Here is an 18,729-nt window from a genome sequence, read left to right as displayed (position 1 = left end):
GTCCTTTAAATGAATTAATAAGATGGACCCCCAGAAAGATATGTAACAGGTTGGGAAAAAAAGGGAAATAAAGATCTTTTTTAAAATATTATTATGAACAATCAGACAACAATAAATGTGAAAACCTAGATGAAACCTGGGGCAAAGCCTGCCATGTATTCCCAAATGATTTCCCTTCCTTCTGGGCACACAGCCCGGTTACGCTTCCCATTCTCCCATGTATTCATGGAGGCGCCTAAGTTCTGACTAAATGAAATGTGGGTGGCAGTTAAGTTCACCACCTCGAGGCCCAGCCTGTAAAAGCTAACCCCGCAGCGCCCCCATGCTCTCCACAGGGAAGAATGCTGGATACAGAAGCGCCAGTGGCGGACTCTGAGCTCCTAGTGCTCCCATGAGATGGGAGAGTTCTGGCTCTCAGAGCCCTTCCCCAGCGCACAGTGGACAATGTCAAGAGCGGGAAATAAACTTCATTGTGTTAAGCCACTGATATTTTTGGGTTTGATTGGTATATCAATTACCTCCCTAATGTAAATGGATATATTTCTTAAAAAAACACCAGTATTGTTGCAAAAAGAAATTGAAAACTGGAAAAAACCTGGAATTGTAAATAAATTGAAACAGCAGTCTTATGCATGTGCATGTGCACACATGCACACCCCAAAACCCAGGTCCATATGGTTTTACAGTTTAAAATAGCCCATGTGGCTCACGCCTGTAATCCCAGCACTTTGGGAGGCCGAGGCGGGTGGATCACGAGGTCAGGAGATCGAGACCAGACTGGCTAACACAGTGAAACCCCGTCTCTACTGAAAATACAAAAAATTAGCTGGGCATAGTGTCGGGTGCCTGTAGTCCCAGATACTCGGGAGGCTGAGGCAGGAGAATGGTGTGAATCCAGGAGGCGGAGCTTGCAGTGAGCTGAGATCGTGGCACTGCACTCCAGCCTGGGCGACAAAGCGAGACTCCGTCTCAAAAAAAATAAAAAAATAAAAATAGCTCATGTGGCTCACGCCTGTAATCCCAGCACTTTGGGAGGCCAAGGCAAGTGGATCACTTGAGCTCAGGAGTTCAAGACCAGCCTGGCCAACATGGTGAAACCCCGTCTCTGCAAAATATACAGAAATTAACTGGGCATGGTAGCCTGTAGTCCCAACTACTCCAGAGGCTGAGCAGAGAGGATGGCTTGAGCCTGGGAGGCAGAGGTTGCAGTGAGCTGAGATCACACCACTGCACTCCAGCCTGGAAGACAGAGCCAGACTCTGTCTCAAAAAAAAAAAAAAAAAAAGCAAAGAAAAAAATTGTTTATGGGTATCTTTTATAAGCTGTTTCTAAAAATAGCAAATTTTATTTTATAAAGCTCTATGTAAGTTTTGTCAAAGTACAATGTAAATATAGAAAAGTAAACAGAGTTTAAGCTCCATCTGAATGAATTTCTCAAGGTAAACATACCCCTATGATATAGTTTGGATATTTGTCCCTGCCTAAATCTCATGTTGAATTGTAACCCCCAGTGTTGGAGGTGGGGTCTGGTGGGAGGTGTTTGGGTCATGGTGGAGGATCCCTCATAGCTTAATCTTGTTCTCAAGACAGTGAGTTCTTGTGAGATCTGGTTTTTGTAAAGCATGGTACCTCCCCACCCACTCTCTCTTGCTCCTGCTTTCGCCAGGCAAAGTGCCTGGTCCCCCTTCGCCTTCTGCCATGAGTAAGAGCCTCCTGAGGCCTCCCCAGAAGCTGAGTAGATGCTGGCACCATGCTTGTACAGCCTATAGAAACATGAGCCAATTAAACCTCTTTCCTTCATAAATTACCCAGTCTCAGGTATTTCTTTATAGCAGTGCAAGAATAGACGAACACAGCACATGACTAGAATCCAGAGCAAATCATCACCTGCCTCCGCCATAGGTTAGTTTTGCCTGTTTTTAAATTTTACTCAGATGGCATCACATACTGCACACTCTTTTGTGTCTGAGTTCTTTTATATTCATTGTGTTTATGAAATTCATCCTGTTGTATGTGATTGAAGTTCATTCAATCGTGTTGGTTTATAGAATTTCACTGTACAGTTATACCACAATATATTTATCCATTCTACTGTAGATGGGCAATTGGGTTGTTTCTGAGCCTAGTGTACCTCAAAATCAGATAAGGTCATATGAAGAAGAGAAGATGAAAATCTCATTGCTTATTTCACTGATGAATGTAGGTACAAACATTCTAAATAAAAGATTAGGTAACTGAATCCGATGGTATATTTATTTTTTTAAATAATACATTATGTCAGGTAAGATTTATCCTAGCAATGCAAAGACAGTTCAACATCAGAAAATAAATCAATATAATTCGCTATATTAATAGACTAAATAAGAAAAATCAAATTCTATCTTGACTGGTGAACAAAATTTATTAGGTAAAGTCTAGCAAGCTGGAAATAGAAGGTCACTTTCTTAACCTAGTGAAGTTTATATAAGAAAAACCCACAACAAATATTTTTCTTAATGGAGACACTTTATTATTATTATTATTATTTTTTGAGACGGAGTTTCACTCTTGTTGCCCAGGCTGGAGTGTAATGGAGCAGTCTCAGCTCACTGCAACCTCTGCCTCCCAGGTTCAAGCAATTCTCCTGCCTCAGCCTCCCAAGTAGTTGGAATTACAGGCGCCTGCCACCATGCCCGACTAATTTTTGTATTTTTAGTAGAGACGGGGTTTCACCATGTTGGCCAGACTGGTCTCGAACTCCTCACCTCAGGTGATCCACCCGCCTCGGCCTCCCAAAGTGCTAGGATTATAGGCATGAGCCACCGCGCCCAGCAGTGGAGACACTTTAAATGTTTTAATCTTCCCTGTAAAAAGACAAGGATACTACTTCAACACCACTGTCCAAAATACATTAGAGCTCTTCAACACTCTACAGAAAGAAATTGAAACAGGTAGAAGGATGTAAGAGCAAAAGATAAAATTGTCAGTATTTGAAGACAATTTAATCATCTACCTGGAAAAACCAACAGAATCAATAGACAAACTATTAGAACTAACACGGATTCAGCAAGATGCCAGATGCAAGTGCAACCTATAAAGCTGGTTTCTCACAGTGAAAAGCAGCAGGCCAGGCTGCAGGCACAGTGACACAGGGTCTTAAAACACACAGACGATGGATAAAAAACAGTGGCATTAGGTGCCAGGAATGGACTGAGGCAGGAAAACACAGCGTGCCTGAGAGGATGGGGCCCCTCTGCAGAGGGCCCGGGATGTCCTCCTAGGCCACAAAGATCCAGAACAGATACGTGGCTGCAGGTTGCTGAAACCCCCAACACCCCTCACCCAGAACCCTTAAATATTTACCCCTTCAATAAATATTAATAACACCTGTTTCTCCCTGCACTGCCCCCCCACCCTGGCCTTGAGGCTATGGGCGAGCAGCTTTGGTCTCTGGACTGCCACTTCCTTATCTATAAAACAGGGTGATCCCAATAAGCAACTTCCCAGGGATATTGGGTGGGTGAAATATGATAATACAGAGAAAGGATTTAGCTCATGCTTAGTAAACATAAGTGAGAATAACTATTAATAAAATGATTAAGGAGCTCCCCCTGCCTTCCATAACGCCAGCCTGCACTCCAGCAGGGCCCACCCCGCTGCGGGCTGCTTCCAGTCTGCAGCTCCCTCAAGGGTTAAGGAGCTTGGCTGCCTGCCAAGGAGCAGGAGCAGGAATGAAGCATCAGCCCCAGCAGCAGCATCTCCCTATCTGTGAGCAATCTCCTCTGGCCCCCAGCTCAGGCCTTGGGAAATGAAAGCCCATCCAGCTCCTGCCAGCTGCATCATAATGACTTTCCCCTTCCAGGAAGGAGATTGGCTGGGCCCTCCCCTGCTGCCTCTTTCTCCCTTCCCTAGGTTTAGGGGCTGCTGGGGACCCGTGAACTGCCCTGAAGCTGTCAGTCATATGTGAGAAAGAGAGTGGGTCCTTTCGGCTGCTGGCCTTGTGGGGTTGGAGGGGAAGGACAACAGGGAGGGGTCCTGGCTCTGGGAGGTGGGGAGCAGGGGGTAGGAGATGCCCTGTTGGTAGGCCCTTGGTATTCTGCATCTCAGCATATCCTGCCCTGGGTCTGGACAGGATGTTTCCAACTGCAGCTTGTGACCCAGTAGTGAATTGCAAAATCCATGGAGTGGGTTGTGATGCGCATTTTGAAAGAGACAGCTGGGATAGAAAATATGCCTTGCATATAATAAAGCACAGGTTTTCTTTCAGTCACCCATGAGTACAGTGGTTAAAAATGCAAGCCCCAGGCCAGGTGCGGTGGCTCACACCTGTAATCCCAGCTACTTGGGAGGCTGAGGTGGGAAAATCACTTGAACCTGGGAGACGGAGGTTGCAATGAGCCAAGATCACGCCACTGCACTCCAGCCTGCACAACGGAGCAAGACTGCCTCAAAAAAGCAAAACAAAAAATGCAAGCCCTGGAGCCCACCTGCCCAGCCACATGACCCCAGGTGTGTTAACTTTCCAGGCCTCAGTTTCCTCATCTGCCCTTGGGGGGAAAACAGCACGACATGGGTTATTGTGAGAAGTGAAGGAGTGGTTCAGGAGTGGAGCTCAGGGAACATGCAAACGCAGGGAGTGGGTTCTTTCGTCTTCACTGTGCAAAACGTATTTCTTCCTCAAGGAAGTGGTCAGGAAAGCTTGAAAGCCACCAGATTTGAGGATTGGGTACAGAACCAGCTTATGGCAAGAATTCAGGGTACAGCCTTGGGCAGGGAGGTTGCTCTTAGCAAATTAAAAGGGAGGGGCCCGAGAGGAAACGGAAAAGTGAGAGTTCTCAGAGGCTGATCTGCCTGTGCACAGCCCTCTACAGTGGACACCACCCGCTGGCTTTCCTTGCTCCTCCCTCACACAAGTATCTTTACAGGAATCCTTACTCATTGCTGGTCATTCAGTCAGCTGTTTTTTAATGAGCAGCTAGTACACACCAGGCCTTGGCCGTTTAATGGTGAAATGGAAGGCAGAGCCCACCTCTCCCTGATTGTACAGGTGAGGAAATCATCGTGCTTGTCTTCCACCTACATGGGGCAGGCGCCGAGCTGACCTGGCTTTGCCTCATGTGATGCCCACCTCCGTGCCTCCCACGCCCAGCGGTCCATTTTCAAATGGGAAACGGAAGCTGGGAGTGGGGAAAGGCCTCGTCCATGACCTCACAGCCCGTCCGTGGTGGAGCAGGATCTGATCCGGGACTCCATGCCCCACAGCTGCCTGGCAGCCCTTAACAATCCTCACTGGGCTGGCGAGCCCCGGCTGCTCTCTGTGCAACCAGAATATACACAAGCCCACCTTCCTCCCTCCACTCTCCACTCCACCCCTCAGCCTTCCCTCTCCATCATGGTGTCCTTCTTTCTGTCCTTCAGGCATGCTGGGATCCACCCCAACCTCAGGGCCTTGGCATGGCCACTCCCACTGCCTGGAAGGCTTGTTCGCTGGATCTCCACATGGTCAGCAACTTACATCGGTGAGTCTCAGCTCCTCAGAGGGGCCCCTGCCCTCCCTGCTAGTGTTGTCCATTTCCATCCCCCAGATTCCTGCCAGCAGGTCACCTATTTTATTTCCCTCTTGGGGCCTATTGCTACTTGGTTTTGTTCAGTTGTGCACTGTCAGTCTCTCTGATGCAAATGCAAGCTTTCAGGTTCTAGTCCTGCCCTACAAAGCAGGGCAATCTTGGATAAGTCACTTTCTCTCTGTCAGCCCCAGTTTCCTCATCTGTATCATGGAGACACTAACATCTACCTTTCAGCATACTGGCGAGGATGCAATGTGACTATGACATAGTGCCCAGCACACAGTAGATGTATATCACACAGAAGGTGGTTTAATAAAAGTGGACATGACAAACACCCCAATTAAGAAATGGACAAAGCCACTGAATAGACATTTCTCCAAAGATATATAAATGCCCAATAAATACGAGAAGACATTTGATATCATTCGCCATTAGGGAAATACCAATCAAAACCACAATGCAACACCACTTCACAACCACTAGGATGGCTGTCATCAAAAGACAAACAACAACCAGTGTTGGTGAGGATGTGGGGAAACTGGAACCCTCATCCATTATTGGAGGGAATGACAATGGAGCAACCACTTCGGAAATCAGCCTGGCAGTTCCTCAAGCAGTTAAACATAGAGTTACCAGAGGAACAGCTGAATTCCACTCAAGAGAAATGAAAACATATGCACACAAAAACTTGTACACTAATGGCCAAGCAAATTTTGGTAAATCTGTAGCAGGGAATATTATTCTCCAGCAAACAGGAATGAAGTACTGATACATACTATAACATGGATGAACTTGGAAAACATTTTATTGACTGGGAGAAGGCAATCTTGAAAGGCCATATGTTGAGTGATTCCATTTTTTGTTGTTGTTGTTGTTTGTTTTTGTTTTTGTTTTTTGAAACAGTCTAGCTCTGTGGCCCAGGCTGGAGTGCAGTGGTGTGATCCCGGCTCACTGCAACCTCCGCCTCCTGGGTTCAAGCAATTCTCCTGCCTCAGCCTCCTGAGTGGCTGGGACTACAGGTGCACCACCAGCTAATTGTTTGTATTTTTAGTAGAGACAGGGTTTCACCATATTGGCCAGGCTGGTCTCAAACGCCTGACCTCAGGTGATCCCCCAAGCCTGGGCCTCCCAAAGTGCTGGGATTACAGGTGTAAGCCATCATGCCTGGCCTTGAGTGATTCCATTGTATGAAATGGCCAGAATAGGCAAATCTATAGAGACAGAATCTAGATGAGTGGCTGACTGGGCAGCGGAGAAGGGGTGGAGCGTGACTGCCAGAGTGTGTGGGGTTTCTTTTTGAGGTAATGAAAATGTTCTGAAATTGACTGTAGTGATTCACAGAATTGTACATTATCTATGAATATACTAATAACCACTGAATTGTACACTTTAAATGTGTGAATTGTGTGCTATGTTGAAAACAACCCTATGAGGTCAATTCTCTTACCATTTTACAGATAATTCAGTTGAGGCATAGAGAGAAGATCACACAGCTAGGCAGTGGCAGGGTGAGGACTGGAACCCAGGTGGTCCAGCTCCAGAGTGCACGTTCTTAACTGCTTGCACATCTGTCACCTAGAAACATGTTGGAATTCCTGAAATACCTGCTCTTGTAATCTCTAACAAGCCAGTAAAAATAGCTACTATTTATTTAGTAGACAGACACGTGCCTCCTCAGGCACTGGGCACAGTTCTTCCCCTGAGATTAGCCAATTTAATCACTCCCATTTTTCAGATGAGGAGATGGGCTTGGGGAAGCCCAGGAAGTTGTCAGAGGTCCCCCAGTGAGTGAGCAGCTGAGCTTGGCTGTCAACTCTCCCATCTGGCAGGTGAACCTTCACCTTCTACTCCTAGCTGCCTCCTGGAAGGGGTCATGGAGCCCGCCAGCTTCCTTTCCAAACGGGGAAACAGAGGCTTCAAGCAGGCAAGTGCTGGCCAAGGTGAGGCAGTCCCGTGGGCCTCAGCTTCCCCACCAGTGAGATGAAGGTGGGAGTGGACTCCCAGTTCCTTCTTCTGCTTTCCAAGATTTAGTGGTTCTTTATGTGGCAGGTTAATCTTGCCATTCTAAATGCTTTCCCCTGGGAAACAAGAAAATAAATAAAAGCTTGCCTTGGTTCTCAGTCTGTGGGTGTCATGGGAATGGCCAGTTAGGATATTGAAGCAAGAGGCAACTGGTCACAGGGCAGAACGATATGGAGGCGGTTCCAGCTAGCGGGCAAAGCCCCTAGGTGAACTCTCAGAGCAGATGGGCTGACAGGCTTTTCTAGGTGTAGGAAGGAGAAGGGAAGGGGAAGCATTCTGAGCATCCTTGGTCCAGCCCATACTGAACACCCACTAAGGACTGAGACCCAAAGCAGGCACATTTTCAGCCACTGCCCTCCTTAATCCTTGTAATGTGTGCTAATAGCTCTCCCTTTCACAGATGGGGAAAGCGAGGCCAGGGAACCCAAAGCCAGAGACAACTGAGCAGCTTGCCAGGGACCATGTCCTAGGTGTGGCCGGGGAGGTGGTGAGATGGGCTGGGCTGGGCTGAGGTGGGGGCAGATAGAGCCTGCAGAGGCTTCTTACAGGGGGCATCACTGCTCTCTGGAAGTGGTGGCAGGGGTGGTATTTGCCTATCTGCAATGAGGGGGCTGGGGCTCTTTCCTGGCCTTCATCTCTACCCACCTCCGCAGACTCTCATAGCCTGGCTGTGGCCACAGCAGTGGCAGCTAGCTTCTCCTGTGAAAGGAGTGATGCTTCCAGCATCTGTAGTCTCGGGGAAGGCTCGGATTGGCTACTCCTAGAACCAGTCACTGTTGCCCCGGGGACAGAGAACTGTGATTGGCCAGGCTGGGTCACATGCCCACCACATGTAGGGCATCAGAGTTTGTTACCAAGAGAAGGCGAATGGGAAAGCTTACCGGGCAATCAAAAACAATAGTTGCCACGATTTGTTCCCTGTGCTGTGTGGCCTGGATGGTATCATGCCTCCTCTGGGCCTGTTTCCTCATCTGTAAAAACTGGGTTAGAGGCAAAAGAAGGGGAGGAGTCTCTGATGACTCCTCCCCCTCCTTAAGCCTGCAGGTTCTACAAATGTGCCACACCTTGAGGGTGACTTTGCCCCATCAGAGTTCCCCTCCTTGTGGTCCCTTTGGTCTCCACATTACTGAGCTCTTCTTTCAGACCCTGCACTAAGGCCTATTCGCACATGCTGTCATTCCAGCCTGACATGAGCTCCAAGTGGAAGGGACTCTCATTCTCTCCATTTTAAAAAAGAAACTAGACTTTATTTTTGAGAGTGGCTTTAGATTCACAGCAAAATTGAGCATGAGGTACAGAGAGTTCCCAGGTACCCCTGGCACCACCCCCAACATAGCCTCCCCCACTGTCAGCCTCCCCACTAGAGTGGTACAGTTGTTACAATCAATGGGTCTACATTGACACATGATTACCACCCAAAGACCACAGTCTACATAAAGGCTCTCTTTTGCTGCTGCACATTCTAGGGGTTTGGACAAATGTATGACATGTCCACCACTATAGCATCACACAGAATAGTGTGTGGGGAGCACTGGAAGGACTTTGGGTTTTTCCACAATTGAGGTGGGAGCCATGGAGAGGGCTGAACAGAAGAGGGACCTCCTGCTTTCAGCAGAGTCCTTCTGACTGCCAGAAGGAACTGACTGTCTGGGGGCAAGATGGAGGCAGAGAGAGTGTGGATGTGTCTTGAAGGTCAAGGCAATAGGGTGTCCTAACAGATCAGATTTTGGGCAAGAGAGATAGGAGGCAGGAATGACGTCAGTGTTTTGGAAAGATAGGGCTGCTTCTCCTGAATGGGAGAGACTGTGAAGGAGCAGGCTCAGGAGGAGGACTGGGGACTGGGTTCTATTTGTGCTTATTAGAGCTGCCCACTCAGCATGGCCTGGCGGAGAGGGCTGGTGCCACCTTCTGCAGGCCCCCATCCAACCTGTCACCTTTGCAGGTACAAGAGGCAGGGACAGGACCTCGGCTCAGGGAGGAGATTGCTGGGGAAGGGGAACATCCTGGAGGGGCTGTACGCTGTAAAGGAGGTAATAGAAATGACGCACACCCCTGAGAGCTGGGCCGTGGCCCACATCCTAAGATGCCTCAGCCTGAGATCCAGGACTCTTCTGCAGGCTGGTCTGGGGATATGGAGACAGTCAGGAGGGGACTCTCAAGGGATGGCAGGAATGCTCACCTCGTTAGTATTTTCTTTTGTTTGTGACAGTCTCTTTTTGTCGCCCAGGCTGGAGTATGGTGGCACGATCTTGGCTCAGTGTAGCCTCTGCCTCACGGGTTCAAGCAATTCTCATGCCTCAGCCTCCAGAGTAACTGGCATTACAGGCACGTGCCACCATGCCCAGATAATTTTTTTATTTTTACTAGAGACAGGGTTTCACCATGTTGGTCAGGCTGGTTTCGAACTACTGACCTCAAGTGATCCTCCTGCCTCGGCCTCCCAAAGTGCTGGAATTACAGGCGTTTGCCACTGTACCTGGACTCACTTTGTTAGTATTTTCAAGCATAAACTGCTTCATTTTAGGTGGAAGCACAAAGGAACAGAGTGAGAAAGATATTCCTTCCCATTCTGTTCCCATCCTCCCATGTCATCAAGGAGTCTCAGGTGGCTGCCACCCCGACTTTAACAGCTCTTTGATGCTTGCCAATTTCCCTTTTTGGGTTTTTGTTTTTGTATTTGTTTTTTTGTTTGTTTTTGAGACAAGGTCTTGCTTTCTTGTCCAGGCTGGAGTGCAGTGGCACAATCATAGCTCACTGCAGCCTCAAACTCCCAGGCTCAAGCAATCCTCCCACCCCAAACTCCCGAGTAGCTGAAACCACAGGTGTGCCACCATGCCCAGATAACTTTCTTTTTTTTTTTTTTTTGGTAGAGACAGGGCAGAGTCTCACCATGTTGCCCAAACTGGTCCATTTTCCCCTTTTAACTAAGGCAGAGCAGGTCTCAAGCTCACAGCCTCGGGTAGGCAACAGTGTTTGGCTAGAATTTAACAATGTAGCTTTATGCCCTGTCTGTCCATTTTACAGTGACCTTATATTTATGGCAAAGCAAGGCAGTAATTGGAATTTTCCTTTTTAAATACAGCTAAGTTGAAAATGTGGATGGATTTAGTGAAAGATATTCAATAAATAAGATGTGGCAAACATCCTTAAGATGATGTATGTATCTCTGGCGTGTGGGAAATGGCCCTGAATAAACACGTTTCCAGGGGTGCTGAGGTTTGGCTGGTGTGCTCCTTTCATTTCAGGGTGCTTGTTGTGTCAGTTCCCACTCTCAGTGATATTTCGCTTCCCTCTCCCTTGTCCTCTGGGTTGTGGGAACGAGTGGGGGATCCAGCCTTTGTTCCATCCTTAGCCAGGTTCTGAGGACTCTTTTTTTACGACGTGTGGTCAGTGCTCCTGTCACCTCCAGTCCACTGGGGGGCGTCTCTGCACTGGCCAGACCCGTCCCGCTTGCAGGGTCTGGATGCACTCACTGCCTTCTCACCTTGCAGCGGGGTACTTGGGCTTAGGAACAGCAGCAAGTTGTGCCCTCTGTCCCCTGGGACTTTCCATGGCACGGCCCCCACTGTGCACCATGTCCTCTGTCCCTCTTAGCAGCCCTGGAATGTGAGGAAACAGAGATGACGAGACCAGCTGAGGTCACCTGGCAAACCGGTGGCTGACCCAGGATGATAGGATGACAGGGATGCCGGGTGGGCTGAGCTCCCACACTCTATGCAAGTGCCTGGGAAGGGGTGGGCTAGAGGAGCAGGGAATGAATGGAGGGAAGGGGGCCTCGGGGCTGTGCCCCTTCCCAAACGTGTGACTCAACCATGTGTCCAGTGGCTGTCCCTGCCACAGGCCCGGCCTATTAGGGAGCAAGCCGGGTCCCCAGACCTTGGGGATTTATTCCTCCTTCCGGGGGAGGCTTAAATTTGACCCCAGAAATGGCAACGTGTAACACAAAAAGCCTCCATTTCTGACATATGAAGAGGGAAAACCCTCCTTGGAGTCCTTCAATAATAATGATAATAATTCCAAATCCTGTTTACTCGGTGCCAGTCACTGTTCTAAATGCTTTACAGGGCTGCGTGCAGCGAGTGGCTCATGTCTGTAATCCTGCACTTTGGGAGGCTGAGGTGGGTGGATCACCTGAGGTCAGGAGTTTGAGACCAGCCTGGCCAACATGGTGAAACCCCGTCTCTACTAAAAATACAAAAATTAGCTGGATGTGGTGGCCCACACCTGTAATCCCAGCTACCTGGGAGGCTGAGGCAGGAGAATCACTTGAACCCAAGAGGCGGAGATTGTGGTGAGCCGAGATCATGCCACTGAACTCCAGCCTGGGCGACAGAGCGATATACTCTGTCTCAAAAAAAAATAAATAAATATATAAACACTTTATAAGTATTAACTTGCTTACACCTCATAACAGCCCTAAGATGTAAGTGCTTCTTCTTATTCCCATTTTGAAGATGGGGACATTGAGGCAGAGAGAAGCAAAAGGCTTTTGGAAGGTCACACAGCAAGTCAGTGGCAAAGCTAGAAGTCAAGCCCAGAGGATTTCACTCCACACTTGTCAAAAGCCACAGGCTAGGCCAATGTGGGCAGGGGGCAAGGCTGCTGGAACCTCTGAGATGGCTGGTGCCGCCCCTCCTTGCCGGCCTGGGGTGGCCACAAATGCAAGAACCGGGAAGGGCCCTCTTAGCACCTGACCCTCACCTGGCACTGTCAGCCCTTGACCACTTCCCCGGTGGGTAGGCATGCCACCTGTGTCTGCACCCTCCAGTGACCAGGGGATCAGCTGTTCCCCTGGATGCCTGTGCTCTCCCTGCTTTGCCCTGGCTGAGCGGAATCTCCTCCTGCCCTTTGAATCCACCCCGCAGTGGGATCTGGCACCACCCTGTGGACCTCCAGACCTGCCTGTTCCCCAGCTCTGGGACAGCACATGTGACTCCTTTAGTCTTCTCGGCTGTAGCCTCTCTGACCTCTACAGATCTAGTAACTTTTCTGAAGTCCAAAATCTGTGGCTGTGGCCCAAGGGGCTCTAAGGGCAGTTTGAGGAATTAAAATGAAGACAGTCCTGCAGCCACCTGTGTACGTGTGTCAGGGCTGGCAGGGAAGTGGTGGCTTCAGGGCTCTACTTCCATCCAGCCTCCCCACCTTTGCCCCCACGGTGAAGGCAGCCTAGTGTACTGTTTCCAGGGTCTGGCCCTTTTAAATTTAGCTGCGGGAAAAAGCAGTTTGTGCAGGTCTGGAACTCAGAGACAATCAGCAACAGGAAAAAGTCATCCGAGGGGAGCTTTCAGTGAATTATGGAGGTATTGTTCCTGCGCCCAAGGAGCCAGGGCTGCGGGTCCAAACCTCACTGACCCAGCCCAGGCCTTTGGGGCAAAACATTGCCTGGAGCTGCGTCAGGACAACACAATGTGGGCCTCTGAAGGCCAAAAAAAAAAAAAAAAAAAAAGGCCAGAGGAAGAAAAATACTGGAAATTCCCTGCATCCCAGCGATGGAAGAGCCTTTCTTGAAAATCAACAGCAAGGGAAAGGTTGCTGCCCGCCCAGGCGGGGCCTCGGGGAGCAGGAGGAAGTCGCAAGCGATATTTTGAGATATTTTCAGTCTGGTGTGATGCCGGTTGATTTTCCAAAACACGAGGGCCTCATGCTGGGAGGAGAGTTGAGGCTGGACTGAAGCTCACCAAGGGTGGGGCCGGGGTGCAGGATGGGCCAGGACAAGAACATAAACAGAAGCTGACCCAGTTGGAGAGCTCTGGTGCTCCAGATGGCTGACTCACAGGCCCCTCGCCACCCTGGGAGGCCCAGGGGGGTCTCCTGTTGACCCAAAGGCCCTTCCAGACCTCACCTAGGTAGGAAAACTGCAGATGAATACTGGGATCCCCCTGCACAGAATGCCTGCTAAGTGGCCAGGCAGATTCTGCTTGCTCGCCTCTCCTGATGGGGCTCTCACTACCTATTCAGCAGCTCATCCCATTTCTGCACAGCTCTGAGTGGGAGAAACAATAACAATGGTTGTGGGAGGGACACAGCAGTGAACAAAACAAACACTCCCGTCCTCATGGGGCTGACACTTTAGGAAGGGGACACAGTACACAAAATTAATAAAATGTATGGTATGTTAGAAATTGCAAACACTGCGAGGGAGAAGATAAAGCAAGAAAAGGGGTAGGAGGCACTTGGGATGCAATTCTGGAAGTAGGTGGTTAAGGAAAAAGTTCTTTCTCACTCTCAGCTGGGACTCACCTCCCTGGGATGTCTCGTGGACCCCACTCTGCCCTCTGGGCACAGAGGTTCATCTGCTCCCCCTAGGCAGGGATGGTCTTGCTCTGTTCCAAACTGAGCAGGGCCAACTCCTCACAGGAAGGGGGCTCCAGCCCTCTCACCCTTCTCTAGGGCCTCAGAGTGAGCTCCTTTCACAGAGGTGTGAAGGACATTGTAAACCCTCTATCTCCATGAAGGCATGCGAAGGTCCCTTTTCAGCTGTTTTAGCAGCTGCATCCCCCTGTTACCTCCCACTGAACTCATCAACCTCTGATGTCATGAATGGTCAGCACATCCCGCTTCCTCCATCCAAGGATAGCATGAGCTTGCAGACCCAAGAACAAGATTTTGCATTTATTCCTATTGTTTCATCTTGCAGCATTTCATCCATGCAGAATTGTAGCTTGCAGAGATCTTTTTGCGGCTTGCAAAGATCTTTTTGGCATAGAGGTGGACCACACATGAGATAGACAAAGGATTAATATTCTCAACATACAAAGAGTACCTAAAAATTGATAAGAAAAATACAAAACAAAAATAAAGACACATGGACAAAGAAGATGATCAGGCAACTCACAGATGCAGAAATGCAAATGGCCAATAAACAAATGAAAAGATGCTCAACCTCTCAGGCAGTCATAGAAATGCAAATTAAAAGAATAACGATATGCCAAATGCCATTTTTCTCCCATCAGATTGGGGAAAATATTAAATATTGATGACATCCAGTGCCAGCCAGGTGGGGGCAGTTGAGCAGTTTTGACGCGGCTGGTGGAAGTGTGAGCTGCCACAATCTTTTGCGACACTAATCTGTATTTGAGTTTAAAATGTGTATGCCCTTTGATCCAGCACTTCCACTTTGGAGAATTTATCTTGCAAAACCATACAGACACATAAGGTGATATGTACAAGGATGTTTGTTGCAAAAACAAAAGAATATACTAAATGTTGATCGTTAAGGCAATGATTGAACGAATTATGGGACATTTGTTCTATGAAATGTTAAGCAGCTGATAAAAATAATTAGATCTGCGTGTGTGTTGTGTGTGTTGTGTGTGTGTGTACATGTGTATGGACCTGAAATTGTGCTTATGATATATTACATAAAAAACAAGATGCAGAGTCAGGTATATGGTACGATCCTATTTTTGTAAACATGTTGGAAAGAGCAAAGAGTAAACTGGAAAAAAATATTCACTAAACTGCTAACATCAGTTATTCCGGAGGAAGAGAATCACTAGCAGCAAGCTTAGTAAATTTTTTGATGTCATATGTCTTTTGTTTGGCTTTTGCAATAGGTTTTTATAGCTCTAATAATTTTGGTAACAAATACTCATTCTTAAAAGTTACTTTTAAACAGTTCTTATGGAGCTCTGCCCATCATGTCTTCATTATGAGCAAAGGCAGGAGTCAGCCCAAGGACTGGGACAGAAGGTTGTCCTCTCATTGCTGAGCTGGGGGTCCAGCTTACCATGAACCTTCTACTCCTGGGCTTTCCAAGAGATATTCAAGTGCCCACCCCACTTCTCATCTTCATGCTAGCAGGAACTCCATTGTTCACTGAGCCTTGTGGGTTTTCCCTGCCTCTGTTTCCCGTATCTTCCTCTTCTGTGCCTCATCCTACCTTCCCTGTTCTGTGAATAGTACTGCTTCCAGAAACTGCAGAAGAGACTGGGCTGGATTTCCTAATCTTAGTCAAAGATTTGGAGGTGCAGAGTCTAGGCCCAGGACAACAAACAGTTTCCTTCTTGCATGCCAGCTCTCAACAGTGGTAAAGGAGTCCAGGAATGCTAAGCTGAAAGGGTTTCTAGGCTCCACCAGCAAGAGTGCTGGGATTGATTATCAATGTCTGCTCTTGGCTAGGGACTGGTGAACAGGAACACCAAAGTTACTGCCTGGCCACGCTCCATCTCGGCAGGTGATTCCCAGACTGGAATAAGCACAGGAATCACTGGGGATCTTAGTAACATGCAGATTCTGGTCCAGCAGATTCTGGTCCAGCTGGGCTGAGATTCTGTAGTTCTGGTCTGATAAGCCCTTAGGTGACATGGATGCTGCTGGTCTCAGGACCACCCTTTGAGGAACAAGGGGCCAAGATCTTTGCAATCTCCATTCCTAGCCACCTCCTCCTCTCCCTCAACTCTTCAAACATTTGCAAGCCCTCCCCAAATGTCCAGCACTTCTTATATCTGTCACATAGTTTGATAATTGGAACAGCCCCGGTTATTATCTTTGACAGATGAGGAACTGGAAGGGAAAGAACTTGCCCAAGCTCCCCCAGTCAGCTGACAGGGGCCGATCGATCACCAACCTCCCTCGCCTCCCTTTCTCCTCTCCGGGAGCCAAAAACCAGCCAGAAAGACCCTGCTGCCACCCGAAAGCACCGTGTTCACTGCCATAAATAAGGCCTCCGCTGAGCCAGCTCCCTCCTCCTTTCTCAGCAACATCTCACAGCAGGCTGGGATGAGAGAAGCCAAGGAGGGATGGGAGGCTCAGCCGACAGCGTGAGTTATGGGCTCAGGGAAGCCCATTAGTCACTAAAGCAAGAGAAGTTAACTCGAGCTTATTAACTCTAAACGTTTATTATTCACATTGATCATGGCAGCAGACAGCACTCACCCCCACCCCCTTCCCCACAGTGCTGCCCAGCATGTTCGGATCGCAGGATGGTGATGCGGGCTGAAGAGGCTCCCTGTGCTCCAGAAGCCCCAGGAAATGCAAGCAGGGCATGCACAGGCTCCAAGGGGCTCTCCCTGAGCCAGGGGCCGGGGAGCCATCGGTGGCTCAATCAGACACCATCTCCATCATCATGGGCCAACCAGGAAGCTAGCAGGCAGGCCGCGTGGGGGATGGGAGCCTGCCTCCGGGTCAGCTTGACCCTTAGCAGCAGATGACCTTGCCTATAAGTTGCATGACTTTGCAGAGTCTCAATTTTGTCATCTATAAACCAGGGACACATTCATTCATTCGACAAATATTTATTGACCAACCACTAAATGCCAGGCACTTTCTAGGCCCAAAGGGACAATAAAGAACAAGAAAGCTCCCTGCCCTCATGGAGTTTATACTCTGGAGTTGGAGACAGACAAAGCAACTGAAGACATGAACAAGCAGAATAATTTCAGGTAGTGGTAAGTGCAGTGGAGAAAACAATCCCAAGTCACACGCTGGAGAGTGGCTCGGGGCACTGGGAGGATGTGTGCAGGGCCCCGGGGACGACCTCTCAGGAGGTGCATCAGAGCCGACGTCTGAGAATGGGAGAGAGCCAGCCATGGAAAGATCTGGGCAAAGGGGAGTGAGCAGAGGCAGCAGATGGGTAAGGGCAAGGCCGTGAGTCAGGCAAAGTGTGGCGTGTGTGATGACCAGAGAGGTGCCAGGGTGGCTGGGAGGGCCATGAGGGGAGAGTGGAATGTGAAGACGAAGGACGGCAATGGGGCCACTGAGGACCGTGAATCTGATTCTCAGTGCAGTGGGAGCCTCTGAGGGGTTTTAGGTTAAAAAGGCTGTGAGGGATAAAATCCCAGCTAACCTCGCTTAGCAGCTGTGAGGAAGTGCAGTGGACACTGGGGGCCTTGCTTGGCTCTGTATGACCAGGTTGGGGCTGCAGTGACCTTGGCTGCTAATGGCTGACAGCTGCCCCTTTCTCCTGAACATTGCCCTTGGCGGCCAGCAGGCACTCCCCTAGCACTGTGCCCCCCTTCTCCAGGGTGAGTCACCCCCTCAAGGTGGGACTCATGCTGTGGTGCCCTGTGTCCTCCAGATGCCCTGGAGGTCAGGCTGAGGCCAGTGTCCAGCGAGGACACAGCCTTTTGTGGTGTTTTCCCTGCCTCCCTGCATCACTCACTCCCTGCTGACAGCATTTCTTCAGGCTGTCCTTCTAGGGAACCTGGTGTAAAACATGAGGATGAGACCAAATGGTGGCTCTAAAGCCTGAACCCAACACTTGCCACGCAATTTGCCTAGAATGTTCTTGATTTTAGCACTGAAAGTCCTGCATCCCAGGAAAACTCTCAGTCTCAGGCAAACTGGAATGATTGGTCAGCTTTGGTAACTGCTTCATAAGTAAGACTCATTGACTCATTCAGTGGCTATCTTCTGGGCATCTCCTTGTGCCAGGTTCTGTCAGTGGAGCCATGGCAGGGGCCCATCCTTATGGAGCTCACAGTCCCACTGCAGCAGGCAGTCACCATCCTAAGATGATCATTCAGGCCTGCAGATCAGGAGAGCTGATGCAGGGTGGTGAGGTGGGGGCTGCCCTTGAAGGAGGAGAAGGAGCTGCCCAGTGAGTGGGGTGGGGACATTCTGGGCTGAGCACCCACCCTGGTGAGCTGATGACCAGGAGAGCCCTGAGCTTTGGATCTACAGATGCAGAGAGAGATTGTGAGAAGGAGGTTCAGGGTACCCACTGGCCACGCCCTTAGCTTCTCCAGGCCTCAGTTTCCCCATCTGTGAAGGTCTCTCCAGCTCCAGCAGGAAGCCTAGAATATCCACAAAGCAAAGAGCTCTTTTGGAGGAGCCCTCTGTAGTCACCAAGGTTCCTGGGTGACTGTCAAGATGGTTAAGACCTCAGGGAACTGCCTCTGGACCAGCAGACACTATACTGGTTCCTGAAGCCCCAGGATGATCCAGACAAATAGGTCTATTATTTCCATTTTAGAGACAAGGAACCTGAGGCTTAAAGAGAAGTAATTACTCATCCAAAGTCACGTAGCCAGTGAGTGGTGGACTGGGAGGGGGTGTGGGGGTTCCCAGGGCTCTCAGACCCACAGCCACTGAGCCACTTCATAAGTTCAAGAAGATGAAAAAGGCATCGTCACTTCCATTCTATTCATTCCTTTATGAACCCCCTTTTTATCCACTCACCTACCATAGAGGCGAGTGAATAAAAGCACAGATTCCAGAG

The 18,729-nt window shown here is 49.2% G+C and overlaps 2 protein-coding genes across 4 annotated transcripts in view; both read left to right on the top strand.

The window, feature by feature from the left end:
- The window catches only part of C21H3orf20 (chromosome 21 C3orf20 homolog), a 95,159-nt gene extending 90,873 nt beyond the window's left edge, over nt 1–4,286 (top strand). Inside the window, exon 18 of the mRNA XM_063630260.1 lies at nt 4,247–4,286. The gene's annotated coding sequence lies outside the window, so the exon portion shown is untranslated. The remainder of the gene's footprint in view (nt 1–4,246) is intronic.
- The window catches only part of FGD5 (FYVE, RhoGEF and PH domain containing 5), a 151,503-nt gene continuing 137,051 nt past the window's right edge, over nt 4,278–18,729 (top strand). For 2 of the 3 annotated variants that reach the window (XM_063630258.1, XM_063630259.1), the window contains exons 1-2: nt 4,354–4,488; nt 5,398–5,498. In XM_063630258.1, coding sequence (XP_063486328.1) covers nt 4,373–4,488; nt 5,398–5,498 — 217 coding nt within the window. In that variant the 5' untranslated portion in view covers nt 4,354–4,372. Of the gene's footprint in view, nt 4,489–5,397; nt 5,499–18,729 lie in introns of all 3 variants that reach the window. The other variant, XM_063630257.1, reaches the window with a different exon arrangement.

Source organism: Symphalangus syndactylus, chromosome 21 (assembly GCF_028878055.3).
Source record: "Symphalangus syndactylus isolate Jambi chromosome 21, NHGRI_mSymSyn1-v2.1_pri, whole genome shotgun sequence".
NCBI classification, from domain to species: Eukaryota; Metazoa; Chordata; class Mammalia; order Primates; family Hylobatidae; genus Symphalangus; species Symphalangus syndactylus.
Note: the sequence above shows the minus strand (reverse complement) of the source record. Positions and strands in the feature narration are given on the sequence as shown.